Below are 22,493 nucleotides of genomic sequence, written 5' to 3'. Positions count from 1 at the left end.
TCTCTCTATCTCTCTCTCTCTCTCTCTCTCTCTCTCTCTCTCTCTTTCTGCGCGGTAGATAGGTTCACTATCCACTACACTTGTAGGGATCCTGTGTGTGTGTGTGTGTGTGTGTGTGTGTGTGTGTGTGTGTGTGTGTGTGTGGTGTGTGTGTGTGGTGTGTGTGTGTGTGTGTGTGTGTGTGTGTTGTCTGTGTGTACGCGTCCGTGTCCGTGTCTGTTCGATAGATCAATACCGTGCAAGTCGTGTCATGTGGCGTATGGTATCCGGTAGCCAAAGTGTGAGAATTGAGGAAGGGGTACCTTCTCATAACATCAAAAACCACATCTAGAGTTAGATACAAAGGAGATCAGGATGAGGGTGGCGGGCGTTTTCACTGGCGAGGTTCACGTTGGCCATGCCAAAGTGTAAACGCTGCAAAAGGCACGGAAAACAACTGGGTTATGTAAAGAAGTGTGATGGAGCATTAGTGAGTGGGTTAGTTATGCATGAATCATGAAATGGGAGAGGTTATTAAGAACAGCGTAGAAGTAATGGTCCCTGCGCATGTTACGGTGTACAACGGCACAGCATATGGTAGGCGCGCACTTGCACTGCCATCTAGCGAATGAGAAAGGTAACTAAATGTGCAAATGGAAATGAGTGTAAGCGATGAACGGGAGATCACGCCATTTTGTATCATTGGTGTCGAGCAGTGTGCACCGAGAGGTATTCTAAGGACAATATCATCCGAATCCTTTTTGAATGAATGGTATTGCTTCCCTGTATGAGCGTTACCAACAGTTCATGCAGTGTCAATGTATGTCACCATACTCTCGGGTAAAGTGTGAGCTCTCGTCGTATATATATATATATATGCCGTCCATGGGGGTTTGGATTTATAGTCAGGAAGTTAATGTATCGCATGTTGTTTGAGTTCCCATATTCCGGCCGAGAAGGACCCCAATATGCAGGTGCTTTTGAGGTAGATGAGGTCGATCATCTGACAGGTATTAAAGATGTGAATTCATTAAGGAATCAAACCCCGGATTTTAATCCTGTCTCATGCGCAATATCATCTACCTGCCAAGAGACTCTAAACTGTGGTCATTCACAGCCATGATATGCAAAAAAAAACAATACGCGATACACAATATGCACAAAAACAATACGCGATAGCCTCTGCCTTTTAACCCATCATCCGAACTAACCACATTGCACTTGATTTCGATAGTATCTGCTGAGTCTGGTGTGCAGGCCAGGGTTTGGTATCACTTGGTTTCGACAGTATCTGCTGAGTTGGGCGTAAAGACCAAGGTTTTGTATCCCCTCATACCGCCAACCCAAACAGTCATGCAATGATCGGCAACGGCAACTTGTTTGTTGTCGCATCATAAAGGTGTAGGGACTGAAAATGTACCGTTTGCTGGACAAGCTGTTTCAAATATAAGGAAATGGCAATGGCAACACAAGACGGCCAATGTGAAATTTACCTCTTTAACTGAAAACAAATGAAACTGGTGATTGCCTCACAGAACAGTCTTCCAGCGTTACGGCTGGCGCAGTCAACGTGCACAGACTCATCACGTCGGTTGGAAGGAACATACGACCGCTAAGATAACCTGCGCAAGCCAGATAAGGCACGACACCGCAATATCCGTTGTCACTCCCCATTATGCAGTACCTGTTGCGCCAAAGATCCTGACAGAGCCCGCTCCGTGGCCGACGGAGGAGATGCGTCCGGCTGGGGCACGGCTGGAGCGGACGTCGCGGGGGGGAGCGGCGGCCGGTGCCCACCCACCGCGGTGCCGCCGCGGCCGGTTCCGAGGCCCCGTGCAGAGCGCAGCTGCGGTCCGGCAGCGCGCGGCCCGCCGCAGTGACCGGCCGCGGCCGGTGGCGGGCGGCGCGCCGACGCCGGCGGCGCGCCGATCGACTGCACAGACGGCGTGCGACGCGCGCCGCCGCCGCCCGAACCGCGCGGAGCAGCTCACACCGGCGGGGAGGGGGCGCACTCGGGGCTCGCGGCGGCCCAACCCCCGTGCCGGCGGGACAGGAGGGCAGACGGCTTACACGGAGTCATGATGCGCCAAACCGGATACAGGAGGGATATGGTGCTACATACGGCATGCATGATGTCCGGCAAGTCGCACGCGGAATATACAGGGCAATTGGTGGGAGAGCTGCTTAGGGCGCACGTTGATTAGAAATCTCGCAGGGACGACAGGCAGCACCAACCACTAAGTTAACATTTTATTCTTAGCAGCTACCCTACAATGTCAACATCTTTTGGCTTGGGACAGAGGCAAAAAGAAACCTCTTTGAAGCTGACAAATTCGTGAGCTCTGGAGCAACAACACAAGGAAAGACATCCACCATGTGGTCGAGCCAGCGCCGTGGAGGGCCCGGAGAAGAGGAACGGCGCGACCCCAGTCAGCTGCCATCGCCGCAATGTGATGGAGCTGTGCTCGCGTCTTTTAATTTTCTTTCGTGCCGTTTTGCGCAGTTGTCCGCTCCACCCCTGCCAAAGGCCCTCCGGCCCAGTACAAGGAGGGCCGGAAAGGGAGAACGGCGACTCCCAGTCAGCTGACGCTGCTTATAAACGACAGAATCGTCCTCGCGTTCTTGCGCCTTCGGTCGTGAGGACTGGCCATACCCGGGCGTTTGCAATGAGTTTTCTGGTCGTGCGCTTTGCGGATCCGCTAGTCGATGCTCAGCTCATCCACTCAGCTCCGGCGGCTTGTTCGGCGCCGTTTTTTGCGTTCCAAAGATTGGCAAGTGCATACGTGACACGCAGAGTGAGATTAACGTCTTGGTATCGGCAGAAACAAATGCAATGAAAGGTCCAGACGGTACGAACATAGACTTCCACGCAACGTCATCTCTGTCCCGCATCCACAAGCAAAAACGTGTACTGGTAGTTTACTGAAATGTTTCTTGCTTGACAACCGAGAACAGCGCGTTTTTTGTGTTTATTCGTGACTTTCAACGCCGGCCAGCCATCCGTTTGTGGGTACACCTTGTTCTTGAACAGTTCGAGTTCGATGATTGATTTAAATTGGACACTCCGCCATGCCGTCCTGTTGCCGCACAGGCAGCAAGGTTCAGAGGCTTCCAGGCTTCTGGCAGTCAAGACTGGGTTTTGCTCTGTAAACTGTCCTCAATCGGGCGTGCCGGGCACCACGTGGCCATCGCGACACCCTGCGCGACTGGTGCGAGGTCACCGGACGACCGGAACGGCGCGGCACAGCCGCTGAGCCAGACGTCCGCAGCAGCTGTGCGCGCGGAGGAAGGCTGGATGACGTGCGTGGCTGCCGTGCTGACCGACGGTCCGTTGTGAACGTCAGAGCACTTCCGGTGCTAAACCGCCTAGGTGTGGAAATTAAGTCACGATGAATAACATAACACAAAACAAGACAGTTTGCGCCAACGCCAGAGATGACAAGTAACTAAAGCAAGAGTGTAACGACAGGGGAATTTAAGCACATTCCTTTACCTGTGCCAATTGGGTTTTTTTGTGAATCCCGTGAGGCCATCGGAAGTTGTTTCAGCGTGAGGAACTTCAGCAGAACCGAAAATGGATTTTCAGAGAACAGGAGCATCAAAGAACCAGGTGCACTCCTGTTTCTAAGTGCCGCCAACAAACAGATTCGTTGACTTCTCGCGCTGAAACAACTTCCGATCCCCACGAACACCTTGCATCAGACCATACTGCTTCTGTTCTTTGACAGCAGTTATAAACCAACCCATGCATCCAAGGGAGTCTCTCTCCACTCCGCCAGTTTGTTCATCACTTTGAAGTGGCTCACGAACGAAGCTGGCCCTTTGAACAAATCATCTGAAATCACTCCAGGATGCTTCTCAGGGAATTCAGACTTCATCCCTGCCAAGTGAATGGAGCTCCTCGTACACCTATGAACAATCTTCCAAGCTGCTTTGTTCCAGTGGTGCTTGAATCCATAACAGACCGCTCAGGCGAGCCACTTTTGCTCTTTCACGCTCATCGTGCTCATTCATGGCAGCGTTCATTGGAGGTGTCAAGAATGATGGCGTCGTCGAAGAGCACGAGAGCTACAAGGTGTCAGTGACAACAGACTTGACTGACTTCTTGACCCTGGTATTTTTGATCGCGACAATTAAAATCTTAGTATTCACCATTCCTTTTTATGGATCTCAAATTCTGCACTGTGGAGCAAGACACATCAGAGAAAACAATGGACTTCCATTTTGATGCACAACTTGACGACAGAAATGTAGATGCTTTCAAGCCCAGCCTCTTCTTTAACTGAAGTCTTGAATCACTCAACGAACATGTACGGTTCCAGGACACGTATGGTTTTCGCTTCCAGCGGGGCCCAGACACGTGCCACCTGAAGCCAATAAAGGATAACTCCATCTGGCCGACGCCACCAGCGAATGTTGGCTGGTTCCGGAGCTCACGGTGCTCCTCCCGCAGTTGGAGCGCTTGAAGTTGATCCTCTACGAGCTTGCAGCCTGGTCCGCCTGCTCGGACAGCCTTCCCGAGCAATGCGTCACCTGCGCCGCAGTTCAGTGAAATGAGAAGTCGATGCGGTTTCTATTGCTTATGGCACTGCCCAAAGACGACGGTTTCACCCAGCTGACGGTCGTGGAGGCGCCGGAAGCACCGTCTTCGGACGATCACGAGGATATTACACAGGCCAGCGACGTTTTTCGATTCCCTTCCCCAGGCCCTCGTCATTCAGGAAGCAGGCAGACGCGAAGATCACCTCTCTCGCACTAAAAGCCGTAGTATAGGAGCACATTCAAACAACGATTGCCCTCTCCGCTCTATGAGAAAAATATGCTGGCCTCGTAATTAAGCGGTGCTGGGTACGGGGTCCCAGAGCGGGTACATTGTTTGGCTCGACTGAAGTGGAAAGTCCTGCTAGCAGCTAGCCCAGAGAGTCAACCCAGGCCCGGGGTGGCTGTACCAAAGCAACGCGCTAACGAAAAACCTTCCGCATTCTGTTTGGCGAAGGGGCGGAGGCGACACTATCCGTGGACTGGACGGCACTTGGGTGGTGGGTTCGGGGGTACACACAAACAGCTATGCTTGGCAGGTGGTCTGAACCTAAAGCCACCCATTCAAACAATCTGTAAAAAATTAATATTAAAAATACGATCATCCGACCACTCGTACATGAATCTGATAGCCAGAGCTGCATCACGGCTTCTGCCTGAAGATTTGAAACATCAAGCAGTTGTTCGATGTCATCGCCGGTGACCGGATTGGAGAACGACCAACGCCATTCCTATCACATATGTGCGTCATCATCCTCCTGTGTCAACAGCACACCTGTCAAGCTGACGGACGATCTTTTTCTCAAGCTATCAGATTTGGCTTTGCAATACCTCACGTGCCGACGGCGAGATGAGGATTATGTTGTTGCTAAATGGGACACATTTTGAGCCTTTTTGACGCTTGTGATCCGATCACGCAGTGGCGCTGGCCAGTTGACAGCTATTCTGAAAATGTGAGTAAACAAGATCCTCCCCATTGTTTCATCGTCGTCATCGTCGTCGTCAGTACGAGGGACTATCGGCACCACTTCATGAAAACCACACATTAGCATTCCTTCCGATCGCTTTTCTGTGTCTTCTCATATCTCCTCACTCAGGTGCCGGAAATACTCGCCCTCAGCCATTCTTCTTCCTGAGCAGTGTTTTGCTCCTAAAATATCGCGCGTCGTCATCTGTCTTCTTCTATGACTGAAGAAAAAAAACGATCTCCTGTTTTTTTCAGTATGAGGACGTCTTCGTAGGTTACACCAACCAACACTTCTAGCGGATCTTTAAATGCATCTTCTACGGTGTCAGGAATTGGAACTGACTTGCATGGTGTTCTCGATCTATTTCAACAAGCGCCACTCACCAGCGATCATCAAGATGGTCCCGGCGGCGCGCTACCCCCAGCCGCGCCAAGACACGGGCCATTCCGCAGAGTAGCAGAACTTTGCTCGCGGTCGTCGTAGAACTCTCTCGATCTGTTGAGCGTCTCCGATAAATCAGATTTTGTGATCAGGAAACCAGGCAAACTTCAAAGGTCTCATGGTGTCGAAATTGGACCCACAACTTGGTGTATGTCGCAGATCCATAAGCAGTTTTGAACAGCTTCATTTCAACTTCATTAAGTAACAGCGGCCCCCAAAACAGTACTGTCGCTCCGGACTTTTGCGTATCATAGTTTTTAAACATTTGAAAATACCAGACTGACTTTAAGTAGCTCTGAAAAGTTTGAACATCCTTAATATATATATATATATATATATATATATATACATATGTATATATATATATACTATATATATATATATATATATATAATATATATTATGTGTGTGTGTGTGTGTTGTGTGTCTGGTGTGTGTGTGTTGTAAGAAGTAGTGCATTTTCATTGACGGAAGTTCTGTTATACGCAAGGGCAAATGTACATTCGGCAAGTTCTTTCAGCTTTTGCTCCATTTATCGAAGCAAACACTTCGTTCTTTTCGGTAAGTTATAGGCCAGCTCGCTTCTAACTGCGAATGTTTTTTTATCAATTACAATCGGAATCCTTCGATTCGACGATTCTCTGGGATTACCATCCTTGCTAAAGAGTGCTTGTTAGATGAGCCCTGACCTCTCAATTCAGTCGTGAAATTCTCGTTCAAGGGTAGAATGTTGTGGGGCGAAACTTGAACGTGCCGAATGCTGAACATGGTCCGTCCTGCCCTCTGACATCACCTGACCTTTAGCGTGGCCGCTGCCACCACCGTAGACAATCCCAGTCAGGGTTAATAGTGAGCCTATGACTGCCTGGATATGTTTATGCATATATATATATATATATATATATATATATATATATATATTCATATATTATTATTTTTAAATTTCCCAAAAACACGAGGATTAGAAAAAAACATGTCCTGATCTGGCATGTGTGACGGAGCTGTGCTGAGCTGGGCTGTGACCCGCAAGCGACCATTTTTTGTTTCTTTCGATAGCACGTGGCCTGGAGTTGTAGTTGATGAGTCACAGATCACATGGCACGATGGCGCTGCTCATCGCGGAACAAAAGGCAAATGTTGTCTAATTACATTGGTCAACTAGATCCAACCACGCGACACGAAGGCACTAGACTTCGCTTCAAAATCCGCTGGCAAAAGTGAGCTTGCGCCTGCAGGAAATTAGAAAATAATTTGTGAACCGCGTCTCTTGAGCCTGAGCGGCGGCTCTGTGCTGGCTTCTGGACCTGAGCGGAGGGTCTATGCTGGCTTCTGGGCCTCAGCGGCGGGTCTGTGCTGGCTTCTGAGCCTGATCGTCGTCGTCGGGCTCTGAGTCTGAGCGGTGGGTCTGTGCTGACTTCTGAGCTGAGCCTGAGCGGAGTCTGTGCCGGCTTGTTGACCTGAGCGGTGGGTCTGTGCTGGCTTGAGGCTGAGCGGTGGGTCTGTGCTGAGGCAAAGCATGGGACGGGTGAGGGGGATTCAACCAACAAGACCGGAAGATGGCGGTGCAAAATCATAGTCCGTGATCACTACGGACTCGTCAAAGTCCGTCTGAAAGATCGCCTAACATGTCAGCAGTAATCAAACAACCCTTTTAGAAAACTCTGAAAAATGGCCACCACCTATCTCCTACAAAATGTTCACCCCTCAGAAGTTGTCAGAAGCCGGCAAAGAGCGGAAGATGACATTTCCATCTGGCTGAACACCAAGTCTGAAGCCGATCCCGGGCTTGTGGACCGCGTCTGGTCCGGCGGCGAGACCTACTGCCACGCGGATAGAGAAGCAAACACCGAACCTGCCGGATTCGAGCTCAGGGCGACCCGCCACCGTACAGGAGAGCCCGCTGCGCAGGCCAAAGGGAGCAGCGTTGTGCGTCCCGAGCTCGAGCGGCCTCACTGTGTTGTTCTTCCTATGTGCGGACGACTCTACGGCCGCGGTCAACAAGCAGGGGTACAGCGGCATGCTGGAGCGCATCTGAAGATGACTGGAGCGAGACAGGCGGGCGAAATGGAGAACAGCTGGTTCCAACGTGACAGGAAGGCTCTGCATACATCAAAGGTAGCCTTGATTAGCTGGAAAACCACTTCGGAGCCCGCTTCATCAACCGGAAAACATGACAATCCATGACCAGCACGCTCCCCTAATCTGACCTTTCTAGATCTTCGTCTATGGGCGTTCCTGAGCTCCCGTATCTACAACAAGAGCCCCAATGGCCTTGGTGACCGGAAGAGGACCGTCAGCCAGGTAGCGCGCGATATCACATCTGGCACGTGGGCCAAGGCTGTCGGTGTGGTGGTCGGGCGTGCAGACCTCTGCTCGCTACGAAACGGGGCTCACCTGGAGAACGTGCCATAAAGAGTTCTCTGAGTCGTGACGAATTGTTCATCAGTGCATCATACAAACACCCATTGCACGGTAGATATTTTGTTTATATACAGTTGTCGACGAGTAGTGTCATTTTATGCTATGACAGATTGAAATAAGGCCTATGAATTTTATACTGTGGGGAAGTGAAATGTTTTCTCTCCACTCTCCGCAAGACATGCTATGTGATATATTGTTCAGGGCTCGCCATTAGTTAATACATCATGTGTTGTTAGCAGATCATCATAAATGTTAGCATGAGTATATTGCCTTGTTGCGGGAGCATTATGAGACCTATTTTGGTAGCAAATTGGAAATACACAGGGAATAAAATAAACAGGTGAAAAGCCCATCATTTGTAGTAATGCATAAGAGCACAACAGGTAAACTCCTTTCCAAAAGCATTTATTGTTTTATAGTTAAGCATAAACTGGTTATTCTACGTTTGCAGCCAAATCACCAAGCACCAAAAACGTGCAAGGAAGAGAATATACATGATAAAGATATAAAAGTGCTCCGTTCGAAGAATAATTGTACAGCTGTTTTGATAGTGCTTACAGTAAACCCTTGGGCTTCACTCCTCCTTGCCTCATTATTGCTGCGTTTCAGATCGGATGCCGTATTAGGTCTTTTGTCTTATGATACTCGCGTGAAAAGGACTTGTAAGAACATCAGTTTAAACTGAAAACATGCGTTTAAACTCAACCTAGTGTTCTGATTGCCTACATGACAAAGTGAAGACGTTGGCCACCCTGTTGTCATAGTGTGAGTGAGCAGGTCCAGGGCGATGCATGGCCTAAACTGTTTTCCATGGTCAGATATCCGTTCTGTGATGACGATGGCCTGTACGACTTCTTGAAGTCATTCAAGACTTGGAGATTTTCAAATCATTCTGGTTCTTTGGGTTTGACTTCAGGATTCGTGTTTTTTTTCCAGCTAGGCCAGAAACTTAGATATTTGTTTTTTTTGCTTTGTGTGGGCTTTGTGTTGCGATCCCATACCACTCCCTGATAAATAAATAAACATAAGTGTACATACACACACACACACACACATATATATATATATATATATATATATATATATATATATATATATATATAGGCTGACTCAGAAAACACGGCCAGTACTCACTTTATTCATAAACCCGGCAAAATGCTTCTCTGCACGTAACGGGCGACAGTTCCATCGCACTGACATCACCACCAGAGTATACAAAAATGTGTGACCTCATGTGTGAAGGTCTGCTTGACGCACCATTGTCACCTTTCGACATGAAATAGTTCGCTGATGTCTTAAAAGGTTGCACCGGGAAAAACATTGTTTTCCCCGTTAGGCATGCACAAATGCGCTTCATATTTTGTTCGTGCATTACCTATTTTGTTTTCAGCAGTACTGGTTCCATAGAAGGTAAACACGATTGGGCAATATTTTCCTTATCGCAGCAGGCCATAGTGTTACTGTGGAAAACGAAGCAGACTATAGGTTAACTTTAACGTGTTCGTGATTTGCTGAGCTTGAAAGTAGTGGAAAACCCAAATTCATTTGCTTGACCACTGGACAATAGCCATGTCCATTAAGATTGAAGCCATCTTAAAATAGGAAAATATACACTTTTGCATGTTTCGGAGCAACATTCAACTCCGCACCCTACCGATTTCATTTGGCTATCATTCTGGCGTTTTTTTTTTAGCCCGCTCAGGCCTCCGCGAAACGCTTTTCACCTGCTAATTGCAATATACAATATATACCAGATACTGGTAATAAAATAATAATCAATATTAAAACCAAATTATTTGAACCTTAATAACAATGCCCATAAACTCCTTACGTCGTGGCATTCTACGGGGCGTATAATTTTGTTGGTTGAAATATGCCGTCCCATGACAGTAATCAATCGCAGCGACCAAAGCCATCTCGCATACCACGGCTGGAGCGAAGCACCAAAGATGGAGTCCGTGAGTCCAGGGCTTGTCCTACTGCGTGTTCAACGATGCCCAAAGGAACACGCGAGCTTACCATCGATTCGAGTGTCCAAAGCCGAGCAGGAAATAGAAACCCGGTTTCGTAAGGATAAACCCGCAACCGCTGGCAAGACGTAGTCAGAAGGCGCGGTAGATCCCTGGTCATAAAATATAACGAATGGGATTTAAACGTTCTTCAAATTCTGGCATGCAGTCAAGCGTCAAAAGTTTTATGCGACATTGAAGCTTGAAAGACACGTTTAAGTCCATAATAGCGTTTAGTTCAATAGTCAGTTATTCGTTTTCAAAGCAGATATGAGAAGATGCACGATTCCCCCATAAACATGCGCCTAGTGAGATTGTGAAGAATTAAACTACACTATTGGCGCGGACCTCTATAAGATCATGGACACAAAGACATTTTATAACATACATTTTTGCTGCTTGTGTTTCGAGACGGTTTTTCGTTCGCCTTACATCTAGGGGAGGGGTAAACAACTAAGGTCAAGCCCCATGAAACATACATCCACTACATGCGATTTGTGAATTGCACGTTGAGAACATCAGAAATAAGTTTTCACCGTTAGCATGTATTACTTGCTGGATCACGCCCGGACACATTGCACGAATACGACGCGGGATAACGAAAAAAACTTCGTGCGTCCAAAATGCGTGCTGGTACGTGTTGAAGCAAACGAAAAAAATAATAAGCGAGTCATTTTGCACAAGGTTCTGATTGTGTCTGAGTCGAGGCTCATTGTGACGACCCACGAGCTTTTCCGGGCGATGCAGTTTCAGGTCAGGCCTGTCCTACCAGCCGGCCATGAAGGCCGTCCCGAAGCAGGAGCGGCTGTGGCGCGCATTTGCTGTCCTGGGTCTTTCTGCCTTGGTGTTGATGAATCTTGACTGCCTACCGCTTGATTGCCTAGACACATTTGGCTGCGACTTCCCCTTGTTTCGGTCTCTCCCGCCATGTTATGGCCGTCTCTAAAACCTTGGACCTTGAACGTGGTTACCAGCCATGTCAAGCCACATGGACCATTCAGCCATTTCGTCAACATTGTTTTTAACCGCTTTTTTCTTTTCCTACATGCTGAATTTTATTTCAAAGCCAAACAAGTGGGAAGGGGGAGAGGGCAGTACGGGGCCTCTAAGCCTATAAGCCAGAAGCCTCTAGGTGGAGTGGAGCGGTTTTTGACGAAATTGATCATACTTCTACTAATGGTCCGCGCTGTTTTGTCAGGACAGTTTAAGGGGAACGACATCGTTGCATATAGAGGTCAAGAAGAAATAATTACCCCTGTTTCGGTTTGCTTTGCAGTGTTGTGGGTCTGTTTGTCGTGCAAGCCCCTTGAAAATATTAACTCACCACTTCAATAGCCTTGATCTTGTTCTACCCCTCAAAGTCCGTCCCGGTAGCTCGGTTGGTTAGAGCGCCTGCCTTCCGATGCACCCACCCGTGGCGGGGTGGGTTCGAGTCGCTTTAGGGCGCTCGCTATTTGCCCTTGACAGGTATGGCCTGCGGCCTGCGGCAGCGGTCGCGCTAAAGGTCAGTTGACGTCAGAGGGCAGGACGGACCGTGCCGAGCATTGCGGCACGTTAATCTTTCGCCACAAAATTCTGCCGTTGACATGGAATTGCGCGATCGGATGGTAGGGGTCAGGGCTCACACAACAAGCACTGCTTAGCGTGAGCTCTGATCCCTGAAATCCATCCATTCAAAGGGTTCGGATCAAATCTTTAAAAAAAAATTAAAAAAGTACTTCTGCACTTATTGTCGATGGTACTAATGTAGTGCAAGTTTACACCGAGCTGTCCGATCTATGCGATGCTACTCTACACTTGACTAGAATATTTAGCCTCCATGATTGTGAGGTCCATACTGTTTAAGTGACAACCAAGAATCAATTTACTAGTTGAATACTTACAAATAATTTAACTCAGAATCGATGCCTTGTTGACTGCTTTTCAATTGCATTGATTAAATTTGTTTCCGAACTCACGATAACACCGGTAATGTGCAGCTCACATCACAACGCACACATAACAGCTCACATCACGGCTAATACCACAGCTCACATCACAGCTCACATCACAGGTCACATCACAGGTCACACCACGGCTAATACCACAGCTCACATCACGGCTAATACCACAGCTCCATCACAGCTCACATCACAGCTCACTCATAGCTAATACCACAGCTCAATCACAGCTCACATCACAGCTAACACAGCTCACATCACAGCTCACATCACGGCTACATCACCAGCTCACATCACAGCTCACATCACAGCTCATACCACACACTCACATCACAGCTCACATCACAGCTCACATCACAGCTCATACCACAGCTCACATCACAGCTCACATCACGGCTCACATCACAACTCACATCACAGGTCGCATCACAGCACTGCCTATGGGTCAAAAGGGCTGGTCTTGTGAATGGCTGGCAAGGATGGAGCATACCAAAATCTGCGCTCACATGCGTCGGTTAAGTTGATAAATGTTTGGTATTCCTGCTATGGTCAGCCGGCAGTGAGCATGCCCGCCAGTGTAGTGGGTGGTGGCCGGTGCCGCTGTCTGCGCCGCTACCCGTGGGCGGCGCCCGCTCATCACTACCTCCTGTACTAACTGTTTCTACATACTTCGTTAGTGCCATAATAAACCGCATCACGCGGGCATGAACCTTGTTATGTTCTCTCTCTCTCTCTCTCTCTCTCCCTCTCTCTCTCTCTCCTCTCTCTCTCCTCTCTCTCTCCTCTCTCTCTCTCTCTCTCTCTCTCTCGCTCTCTCTCTCGTCCTCTCTCTCTCTCTCTCTCTCTCTCTCTCTCCTCTCTCGTCTCTCTCTCTCTCTCTCTCATCTCTCTCTCCTCTCTCTCTCTCTCTCTCTCCGGCTGTCTGTAAGAAAAACAGGCCGCTGTCGACTACCAATGAAGCGTTTAGTCGTCGTCGCTTTACAAAACGTCCTGGTGGCAACAGAGCCCCATCAGCCTTCGCTATTCCCCTCAGCACTTGGATGCTGCCTGGATGACTTGGTAATCGGTAACAGCACCTCCGACCCAAAGTGCGTGAGTTTCCTACATTGGAATCACGTCCATCGGACGCTAAATAACGTCGATGGTCGCTCTGCATCCTATTTGTCGCACACAATGCGCTGTCATACCGCACTTGACAGCTTTGTGCGTATAGTGGATGTGCTTGCCGTGCTTGCACTCGAGGAACAATGGTAGGGATAATCCCAGCATTCAGATCGGATAAATCGCCGTTCTACGTTCGAATGCCGGCACCCAGGCGTCTGTCAGAATTAGGCCGCCCCTCATTTTTAAAGATAATCACGCATGACGAGACTTGCAGGCTGGAGAGACGGACTGGCCTCTGCGCATTCCGACCAGACTGGAGCGACACAACTGGCATTGCTGCATGAGGACCAGACTGGAGCGCAGGCTGACCTCTGACGCATGCGGACCAGACGGAGCGACAGACTGACCTCTGCCGCATTCGACCAGACTGGAGAGACAAACTGACCTTTGTTGCATGCGGACCAGACTGAAGCGACAGGCTGATCTCTGATGCATGCGGACCAGACTGAGGCGACAGGCTGACCTCTAATGCATGCGGACCAGACTGGAGCGACAGGCTGACCTCTGCGCATGCGGACCAGACTGGAGCGACAACTGGCCTCTGCTGCATGCGGACCAGACTGAAGCGACAACTGACCTCTGCTGCATTCCGACCAGACTGGAGCGACAGACTGACCTCTGCTGCATGCGAACCAGACTGGAGCGACAAACTGGCCTTTGTTGCATGCGGACCAGACTGGAGCGACAGGCCGACCTCTGATGCATGCGGACCAGACTGGAGCGACAGGCTGACCTCTGCTGCATGCGGACCAGACTGAGCGACAGGCTGACCTCTGCTGCATGCGGACCAGACTGAGCGACAGACTGACCTCTGCTGCATGCGGACCAGACTGGAGCGACAGGCTGACCTCTGCTGCATTCCGACCAGACTGGAGCGACAGACTGATCTTTGTTGCATGCGGACCAGACTGGAGCGACAGACTGACCTTTGTTGCATGCGGACCAGACTGTCGACGCAGTCTCTCAGCTGGCCGATCTTGGCGTCGAGCTCGGCCGCCTCGCGCTGCAGGCCGCCGTACCGCGTGCGTAGCGAGAGCGACGCCAGGCGGTCCAGCACAAGCTCGTTCTGTAGCTGGGTCACGGCCACCGCCCCGTCCTGCGGCACAGGTCATCAGTCATGCACTGACCGGGGGGAATCTGCGGATTCCGTCACTGCCCCGCGTTCAGAGAAAAAGTCGCACCAAGGATGGGATAATTGTTCGGACTTTCCTTCTCGTCTGGCGTGTTTATAGGTACAGAGCGCAAACACCCAAGGTGATGCTATCAATTTTAACAGTATTTTAGGTTATAGCATAGTGTCACTATGCTTTTATTAGTATAGCAGTACTATACTGTAACGAAATGCGAAAGCCGTTATATCTTTATGTTGTGTTTATAATTTGTTAACTTCCGTCCTTTGGCATGTCTTAGGACAGAAAAGCCGCTTCTTAGAATCACAGAGTTCCGCTCATTCTAGGAAATGTTCGCCGTGTCCCGGTAGCTCAGCTGATTGGCGCGTTCGTCTGCAGATTCCCCTTTCCCCCATGATGGGGTGAGGTTGCGTTCTCTTCAAGCGCTCGCAGTTTGCCCCCGTCTGATTGAACTGCGACCGGTGGCGGCGACCGAGCCGTTAAGGTCAGACGATGTTAGAGGGTAAGACAGACCGTGCCGAGAGTCAAGGTATGTGAAACTTCCGCACCAAAATTTTGCCGTTGACTTGAAATTTCACGATCACATGGTAGAGCTGAGACGCACGCAGCAAGACTTACTAAACGTGTGGCCTGGTCCAAGCGATCGTTTACTGAAAAGTTTCAAATAGCTAAACGAACATGCAAAATTTAAATTCAACATTCAAAGCTATTATCCGCTTATGGTGATCCAGTCTCATGAACACAGGACACATAAAAACTTCGTGTTGGCGAGGCTGTAGGATAATTCAGACCAGTCCGACTGTGGCAAGCTCAACTGCGTGACCCCTCCAAAGCAGTCGATTGGAACTTGATCTGGTAATCCATAGCGCTGACGTTTCATTTTTATTCAAGGATAGTGAGGATGCCTCTCTGTATTGATCTAGGCCTTCGAGGTAGCCTGGAGTTGATGAATGCCGGGGATCCTAGGCCAGCGCCACATCAGCTGCTTTAAAACGATTATTTGTATCTACCTCTGAGAAAAAATCCTGGTCATGTTGTCTACATGCATGGCTTTGGACAGTACAGATATTTCAAATGGTAGTTGTACCATGGTATCAGTACTTTGGGTGCTAGCGTCTACGCCTTGAGGATATCTCAGTAGAAGGAACATCTTTGCTACAGCCTTAGCGGAGCAGATATGCAACGGATGAAAATCGGACGAACAGGCGTGGTATTTGTGGCTTTCGTTCGAATTTGCAAAACCTTGTATCACTTTTGCACGCCTTCAGATTCGCGTCAACCTGAAATTGGTCCGAAAAAGCAGCGTTTCGGGCATACACACAATGGAACATTAACGCATGGACCACTGATATAACACATGTATGAATTCACCAGTCCAGGATGAAACCAGTCAAGATACGACTGATTTTTGTGAAGGTGAAACATAAAAAGTAGCATTCCGTTTTATACGGTTCTGTGCGCATGTACACAGAAGACTACATCCCTTACAAATAAAATGAGCAGCGGAGATGAATGCCATAAAAATTAAATGCTCAACTGCGTGTGGTTTGGCCAATTACAATGTAACGTCCTGCAGAACTGGGACTCCTGATGATCTCCTTCAAAAATAATCATACTTTTAACACGCATAAAAATCACGCAGTTGGACGCGTCGACGTTCATAACCGGCGTTGCCCTGCTTTGCAGTGACAACCCGGCGGAAGTCTTATCATAACATCTGACCGCGACTCCCCAGGTGAACTGAAGTCGCCGTGCGCCGCCGTTGCAAGCCATGTCGACTCGTTCTCGATACGCTAGGCGACCTGGCAACTCGCAAGAATCTCAAGCTTCCGCCACCGAAGTTTGGCTTGCTCATCAACCTGAGCTCTCCAAACGGGACGCGCCGCTAAGCACGAGGCATCCAGTGTCTCCTAAATCATGGGAGTCAGCGTCTTCAGCCAGATCAGGAGATCGATAGGGACCTTTTACTCCCCGCCAGGAACACCGAATCGGACGTCTCGCGCCTGGAATCGGGCCAGACAACACGACCGCTCCGCTCTGTACATGGCAAATACCCCCCGTGCTAATGAAATAATCCCGCAGCTACAGACGCGGCGGAGAGCGCTGCCAACAGCATGCACCTAGCGCCACCTATACCATTGCGGTACGCCAATCGACCTCGCAGGTGCTGCCATCTGCCCTCTGATTTGTCGCTGAGCAATGGCTCACCTGCGTAGCTGCCAGTTTCGGGTCAGCCGGCGGCTTGGGCGGCAGAAAGGCTGCGACGGCGGGCCGGCCGACCGAGGCCGACGTCCATTCGGGCAGTGTCTCGGCGTGACGCACCAGTGACGTCACGTCGGCCCGCCCGCTGACGCCACGGCACAGCGAGCAGAGCGACTCATACCGCCGGCTCCGCTCCACCGTCTGCAGGGTAGGAGGCGAAGTCACCGCGCTGAAGCCAAAATCAGTCACTGTGACTTGTATCATCCGACTCCTCGCCATCGGCTGTGAAACACTGGCTCGCAAGTATATGACACTAGTCAGCTCATCAGTGACCAGAAGCCTCGTACTTGTCGCGTCGTCATTTGACCGTCTGTCCAAGTGGAAGTGTACGCGGTGTCGTCAGGCCTTAGAGCACACCATCGAACGGCCGATTGCCGCCAGAGACTCTGCCTCACTGCCAACCTAATGATTACTTTCGATTGTGATGTCGCTTGATGGTCCTTGCTTCCTTCGTTTTTCCGGCAACGGACAGCAAAATGATATTTTTATGTCATGTTGCATTGTGGCATAAGTGTGCGGGACAGTGCGTGGTGAGAACAAAGTAAAAGTTGTACAGAGATCGCAGTTAAAAATGCACACCATCTTACAATTGCGTGCAGTCCATTAGATCAGTTTCAGATCTCACTCAGATAAACACTTGTCTCATAGCGCCTTAAAGGTTGTTGAGTTCATCATTGACACCGGTTATACCTACATACTGTTGTCTCACAACACATTCAGAACGAAAAGCTGAAACATAAGCCGAAGATATCATTGATAGATCGCAAATAAACGCTTCAAAAAAAATTCACTGTTTGCACAACCAGACACAAGTTTTGAAGAATGCTGCAAGCCTACGGACATCGGAACTCACTTCTGTTAAATTTCATGTCATCTGATTCTGGGCTCACTTCACGCATCGCGATGACAAAAGAAGCGGTTCTCAAATTTGTAAGCCGTTTGTGAAAACAGCCCAAAACAGAATAGGTTAAATAGATGCCGGGCCAACTCCGAACCGATCCGTTTTCCGCTGACATGTTTGGAACTTCGCGTATCGTGGCGAAACACTTAGCTCCTTAAGAGACCACCGGCCTATTTTAGAAGCGGCATCCATTACAGCGTGACGATAAACAGCGCGTTATCAGCAGCTTGATCTGAACGAGCCCTTATCCACATCCCAACCGCCTACAGTGCTCTTGGGGATGTTTTAGAAGACCGGTCATGTGAAAAATGCAAATGCTGTTTGATTTTCATGGCTCCGATTGTAGCGCACGTTTCCCGCTTGTATCAAGAATGAATACAACTTAAAAGCAGAGCCTACGTAAAATGGTAAGAGCGATGCGAATTTATTTACCTTACATGGTTGTGCAGTGAGGACAGATGCATTACATGAACGACTCCAACGCACAGATCATCGTTTATCCTCAAGTCAAATCTGGTGCGGTGAGCGGAAACACTTCGTGGTGAAAACAGCTGTTTGTCGAGCGTGGCAAAGTTCGTATCTGACATCACATAATCCTAGTACCAAACATGGGAATAATGCCGGTTGTCACTCCCACCTATGATCAGTGTGGCATTAACTTCATGGCAACGCATGACAATAATTGACTTCGAAAGTTAGTTTGCTGCCCTGACTTTTCGTAATATACCGAAATCTACGTTTAGGACATTTCCAGTACATAATCATAGGGTCTTGACAATTCGTTCATGAATATCATTCACTTTTCATGTTCACTTTTCCACGCTTCTACGTTTGCGAGGTATAAAATTGCATCTTGTTTCAATATGTAGGTTTATCTTATTTTAGTGATGTATGTACTTTACCGTTGAACAAATTTTGGTATCACTGGAACGATGAAATACACCAGTTACTTTCCCTGATTCACCGCGGCATTGTGAGATACCCCTTATCCGCCTTCGTACTGGTCTTTTTGCTGGCATCGCCGTGCGAGTTTGGCCGTCCGACTTCACCACCGCGAGCTCGCGCACGAGCACTCGCCCAACAGCACCACGGCTGTGCAGCTCGGGCAGATGTTCGGTGAAGCGTGTCGCCGACAAAGGGAGTCGGCCAACTCCGGCAGTCGACCGCGGGAAAGACGGCGCAAACAGAAGGCGCACCGAGCTCCCGCGGGGCCCGACTGGCCGGGGCCGGCCGGAATACAGCCACGTTTTCTTGCGCTATTGTTGGCAACAAGCCCCGCAGAACAGCAGGCGTCACGGGGCGAAAACGACGCTAGACGACGCGCGCACGCCGATTGACACGATTTCTTCTGCAAACATCTGAAACTGGCTGCCGTGGGTAGTGACTAGCACTGCCCGCAGAACATCCAGCCAGTACAGCGCAGACAACGGAAATCGTACGCAGCGTATCTCGTTCAGCGCGTGACGCATCGGGATAGCAATAATGTTTTACATAACCTTGATTTGTTCCATTATGAAAGCGTCATTACCACATAAAAAACATCGAAATTGCATCCCAAATGAGCTTGAGGGACAGCGAAAACTCTAATCTGCCACATCCCATGTGGGTATAGCACACACTGATCAGGCATTATGGTATGCTTGCGAGTGCCTCAGTATGCCGACCGATGTACTGGCCTGAGGTCATGGTCGGCACGGAGAAGCGTGGTGCAAACGCTGCACTGCCTCCCGCCGGCACACGGTGATGATGCGACATCATACTGGGTTTCAGCTCATTTAGTTTCAGTTCAGCCGTGTTAGTAATCTTATACTCATAACAACGAAACAAGTCTCATACCAACACGATGCAGATTATCTGCAAAATGATGATTCCGTGGCCGTCATTGCATTGACTTCTTTTACGTCTTTCGTTCAACAACGCCTTCCCGTGTCGCACTGCGCGGTGGCGCCGAGGCCCAGTGATCTGACTCCCGAAATTTAACTATATACAGAATATATACCAATTATGTTATTGTGATATTTGCCATATTTGAATCAATTCATGACATAACATGATTGATTTACATATAATACATGATTCGTATATAGCAGCAATTCATGATACTATATCCGAATCACGAAAGTGCCGATAGTGTATTGGTTAACGCATATGCGTTTATCATTGCGCGTCTGAGAAACCAGAGGTACGGGGTTCAACTCTCTGCGGTACCCACGTTCCCTGCCCTGGGTGAGAGGCAGGCAGCGCCACATAGTCTCAGCAGCTGAGTGCGTCGAAAGCGCAGATGACATGCCACACTTGTTTCGTTATAATGATGATAAGATAACAAACACGTCTTTTACAACGCAAAATAATGCTCGGCAACGCACTTAACTACATACAATTCAGCTTAAATTTCCACATCTAGCTTGCGAGTATCCACTTCCTAACATATCAGCTGGCTGACGTTAAAATCGTCCGCGAAGCTTTGCACGGAAAATACGGAAAAATGATGCCTCGCAACGCATGCTGAGCGTAATGAGTACCACATATTTTTCTCAGTGGTTCTGGAAAGTGGTTAAATTATGCATGCTATCAATTCTTTATGGTCTAAGGTCATTGTCATTTGAAGCCAAGGTAACATTGGGCTTGATCAAAAGAGCCACTAAAAGCCAGCCCTCAGCCCTACAAAAGCATAAACCAAACTTACAGAAAATTATAACAGATGATGTAAGATCTGAACCGTGTCAAGTTGGGTCAGGACATCAGACTGTCCAAAACATTGCTGGTGGACATTACACAGGGAAGTAGCATCATGGCGGACAAAAGTCCGCAAGTGCAAGTTCATCCGAAGTCGAGGCCATCAAGAGACGCAGAATGAGCTCAGGTCACCTCACGACGCCCCTTACAAACGTCTTAATATTTATTTGACCTTTGTTACAGTCAGACCTCTGATGTCAATACTACACGAGCGGTTTATAAAAATAAGTCAAATGCGCCGGCAATGAAAGGCTTTCTAGCCAATCATACTGCTGCTGATTATGTTTATGTTATTAGGTGCAGCTGGAGGACAAAAGTGTCCCATACAAAAACTGTAGCATTTTAGACTGACCTAAAGGTCAACTAAGGTCAACTTAGGTCACATTTAGAGTCATCCAAAAAAAAGAAATGAAGTGCTAGTTGGGTATAAGTGGCCAGCGCAATGTTACTCTGTGGTTAGAAAAAGTGTGTTGTACATCCGCATGTACTTAAGATTGCAGAGCTCTTGTAGTAGTTATACATGGTCCCCTCGACGCTTATCACTGCATTTGTAACAAATTAAGTACAGGTAGGTTGGTACATAAAGTTATGTCATCAGCTTTACAAACAAAATAAAAAAGTCAACCACGAAGGTCACACTCGTTTATCTAGCCTCTCCGTGACTGACAACACAGGTGACTGACCTTAGCTGACCTCAAATTATCTTGCATGTCCTCATCTGGCCTATTGTGTCCATCCATAGAGAAAGGTCATGACCTAGGCTAATTTTAAGTGCTCTGTGATCATATGATGGCTGCGATGTGAGGTAGTACTCTTTTCCTTACAGTGTTGTGTGATCATATGATGGCTGCGATGTGAGGTAGTACTCTTTTCCTTACAGTGTTGTGTGATCATATGATGGCTGCGATGTGAGGTAGTACTCTTTTCCTTACAGTGTTGTGTGATCATATGATGGCTGCGATGTGAGGTAGTACTCTTTTCCTTACAGTGTTGTGTGATCATATGGTGGCTGCGATGTGAGGTAGTACTCTTTTCCTTACAGTGTTGTGTGATCATATGATGGCTGCGATGTGAGGTAGTACTCTTTCCTTACAGTGTTGTGTGATCATATGATGGCTGCGATGTGAGGTAGTACTCTTTTCCTTACAGTGTTGTGTGATCATATGATGGCTGCGATGTGAGGTAGTACTCTTTTCCTTACAGTGTTGTGTGATCATATGGTGGCTGCGATGTGAGGTAGTACTCTTTTCCTTACAGTGTTGTGTGATCATATGATGGCTGCGATGTGAGGTAGTACTCTTTTCCTTACAGTGTTGTGTGATCATATGATGGCTGCGATGTGAGGTAGTACTCTTTTCCTTACAGTGTTGTGTGATCATATGATGGCTGCGATGTGAGGTAGTACTCTTTTCCTTACATACGAACACCAAAAGTGCACAAAGAGCGTCACAATTTGCACTACTTACGAACGAATAGCAAAAAGGGAACTCCCTCAGGTCACCGACCTCGCCTGTTTTGAAAAAATGAAATTAACAAATTGTACGTACCTCCATGTTCTAATACTACAGCAAGTTTGAGAAAACGCAACTGAAGTTGAAACGTTGTGCGTGGCCAATCCTTTCTAGAAGTTTACCTCTTTGACCTTACCTTAGTCACGGACTTTCGCAGACCCAAATTTCACAAGGGATGCCAAATTGATCGATTAAGGGGTAGTGCAAGTTTAAAGCTGCTATAACGTTTTGGTTTTTTGGTTGTGCTCGAAAAAACCGATGGGGAAAGTGAACCTCTCGCCGGCCGGGCGCAGGCTACCCAACACAGCTCACATATTACCATCATTGCAATCCTCACTTCAACTTCGCATATTCCAAAGGCATGCCAGCTGTGAGAACTCAGCCAAGAACACGGAACTTGAAGCTATTGCGCTGCTTTACAGCTGAGGCACACGCATGCACTTCGGCTACATCACAGGTACGGGACAAGACTTGGCTGATATGACGTATAAC

The 22,493-nt window shown here is 48.5% G+C and overlaps 1 protein-coding gene across 1 annotated transcript in view; it reads right to left on the bottom strand.

The window, feature by feature from the left end:
• The window catches only part of LOC119098948 (uncharacterized), a 157,636-nt gene that overhangs the window by 34,549 nt on the left and 100,594 nt on the right, over positions 1–22,493 (bottom strand). Inside the window, exons 7-9 of the mRNA XM_037222003.1 lie at positions 16,800–16,994; positions 14,388–14,557; positions 7,881–7,968 (exon numbers count right to left, since the gene is read on the bottom strand). Coding sequence (XP_037077898.1) covers positions 7,881–7,968; positions 14,388–14,557; positions 16,800–16,994 — 453 coding nt within the window. The remainder of the gene's footprint in view (positions 1–7,880; positions 7,969–14,387; positions 14,558–16,799; positions 16,995–22,493) is intronic.

This window comes from Pollicipes pollicipes, unplaced genomic scaffold (assembly GCF_011947565.3).
Source record: "Pollicipes pollicipes isolate AB1234 unplaced genomic scaffold, Ppol_2.1 Scaffold_4740;HRSCAF=5597_pilon_pilon_pilon, whole genome shotgun sequence".
Classification (NCBI taxonomy): domain Eukaryota; kingdom Metazoa; phylum Arthropoda; class Thecostraca; order Pollicipedomorpha; family Pollicipedidae; genus Pollicipes; species Pollicipes pollicipes.
The sequence above is the reverse complement of the archived record's forward strand: the minus strand, read 5'-3'. Positions and strand labels throughout refer to the sequence as shown.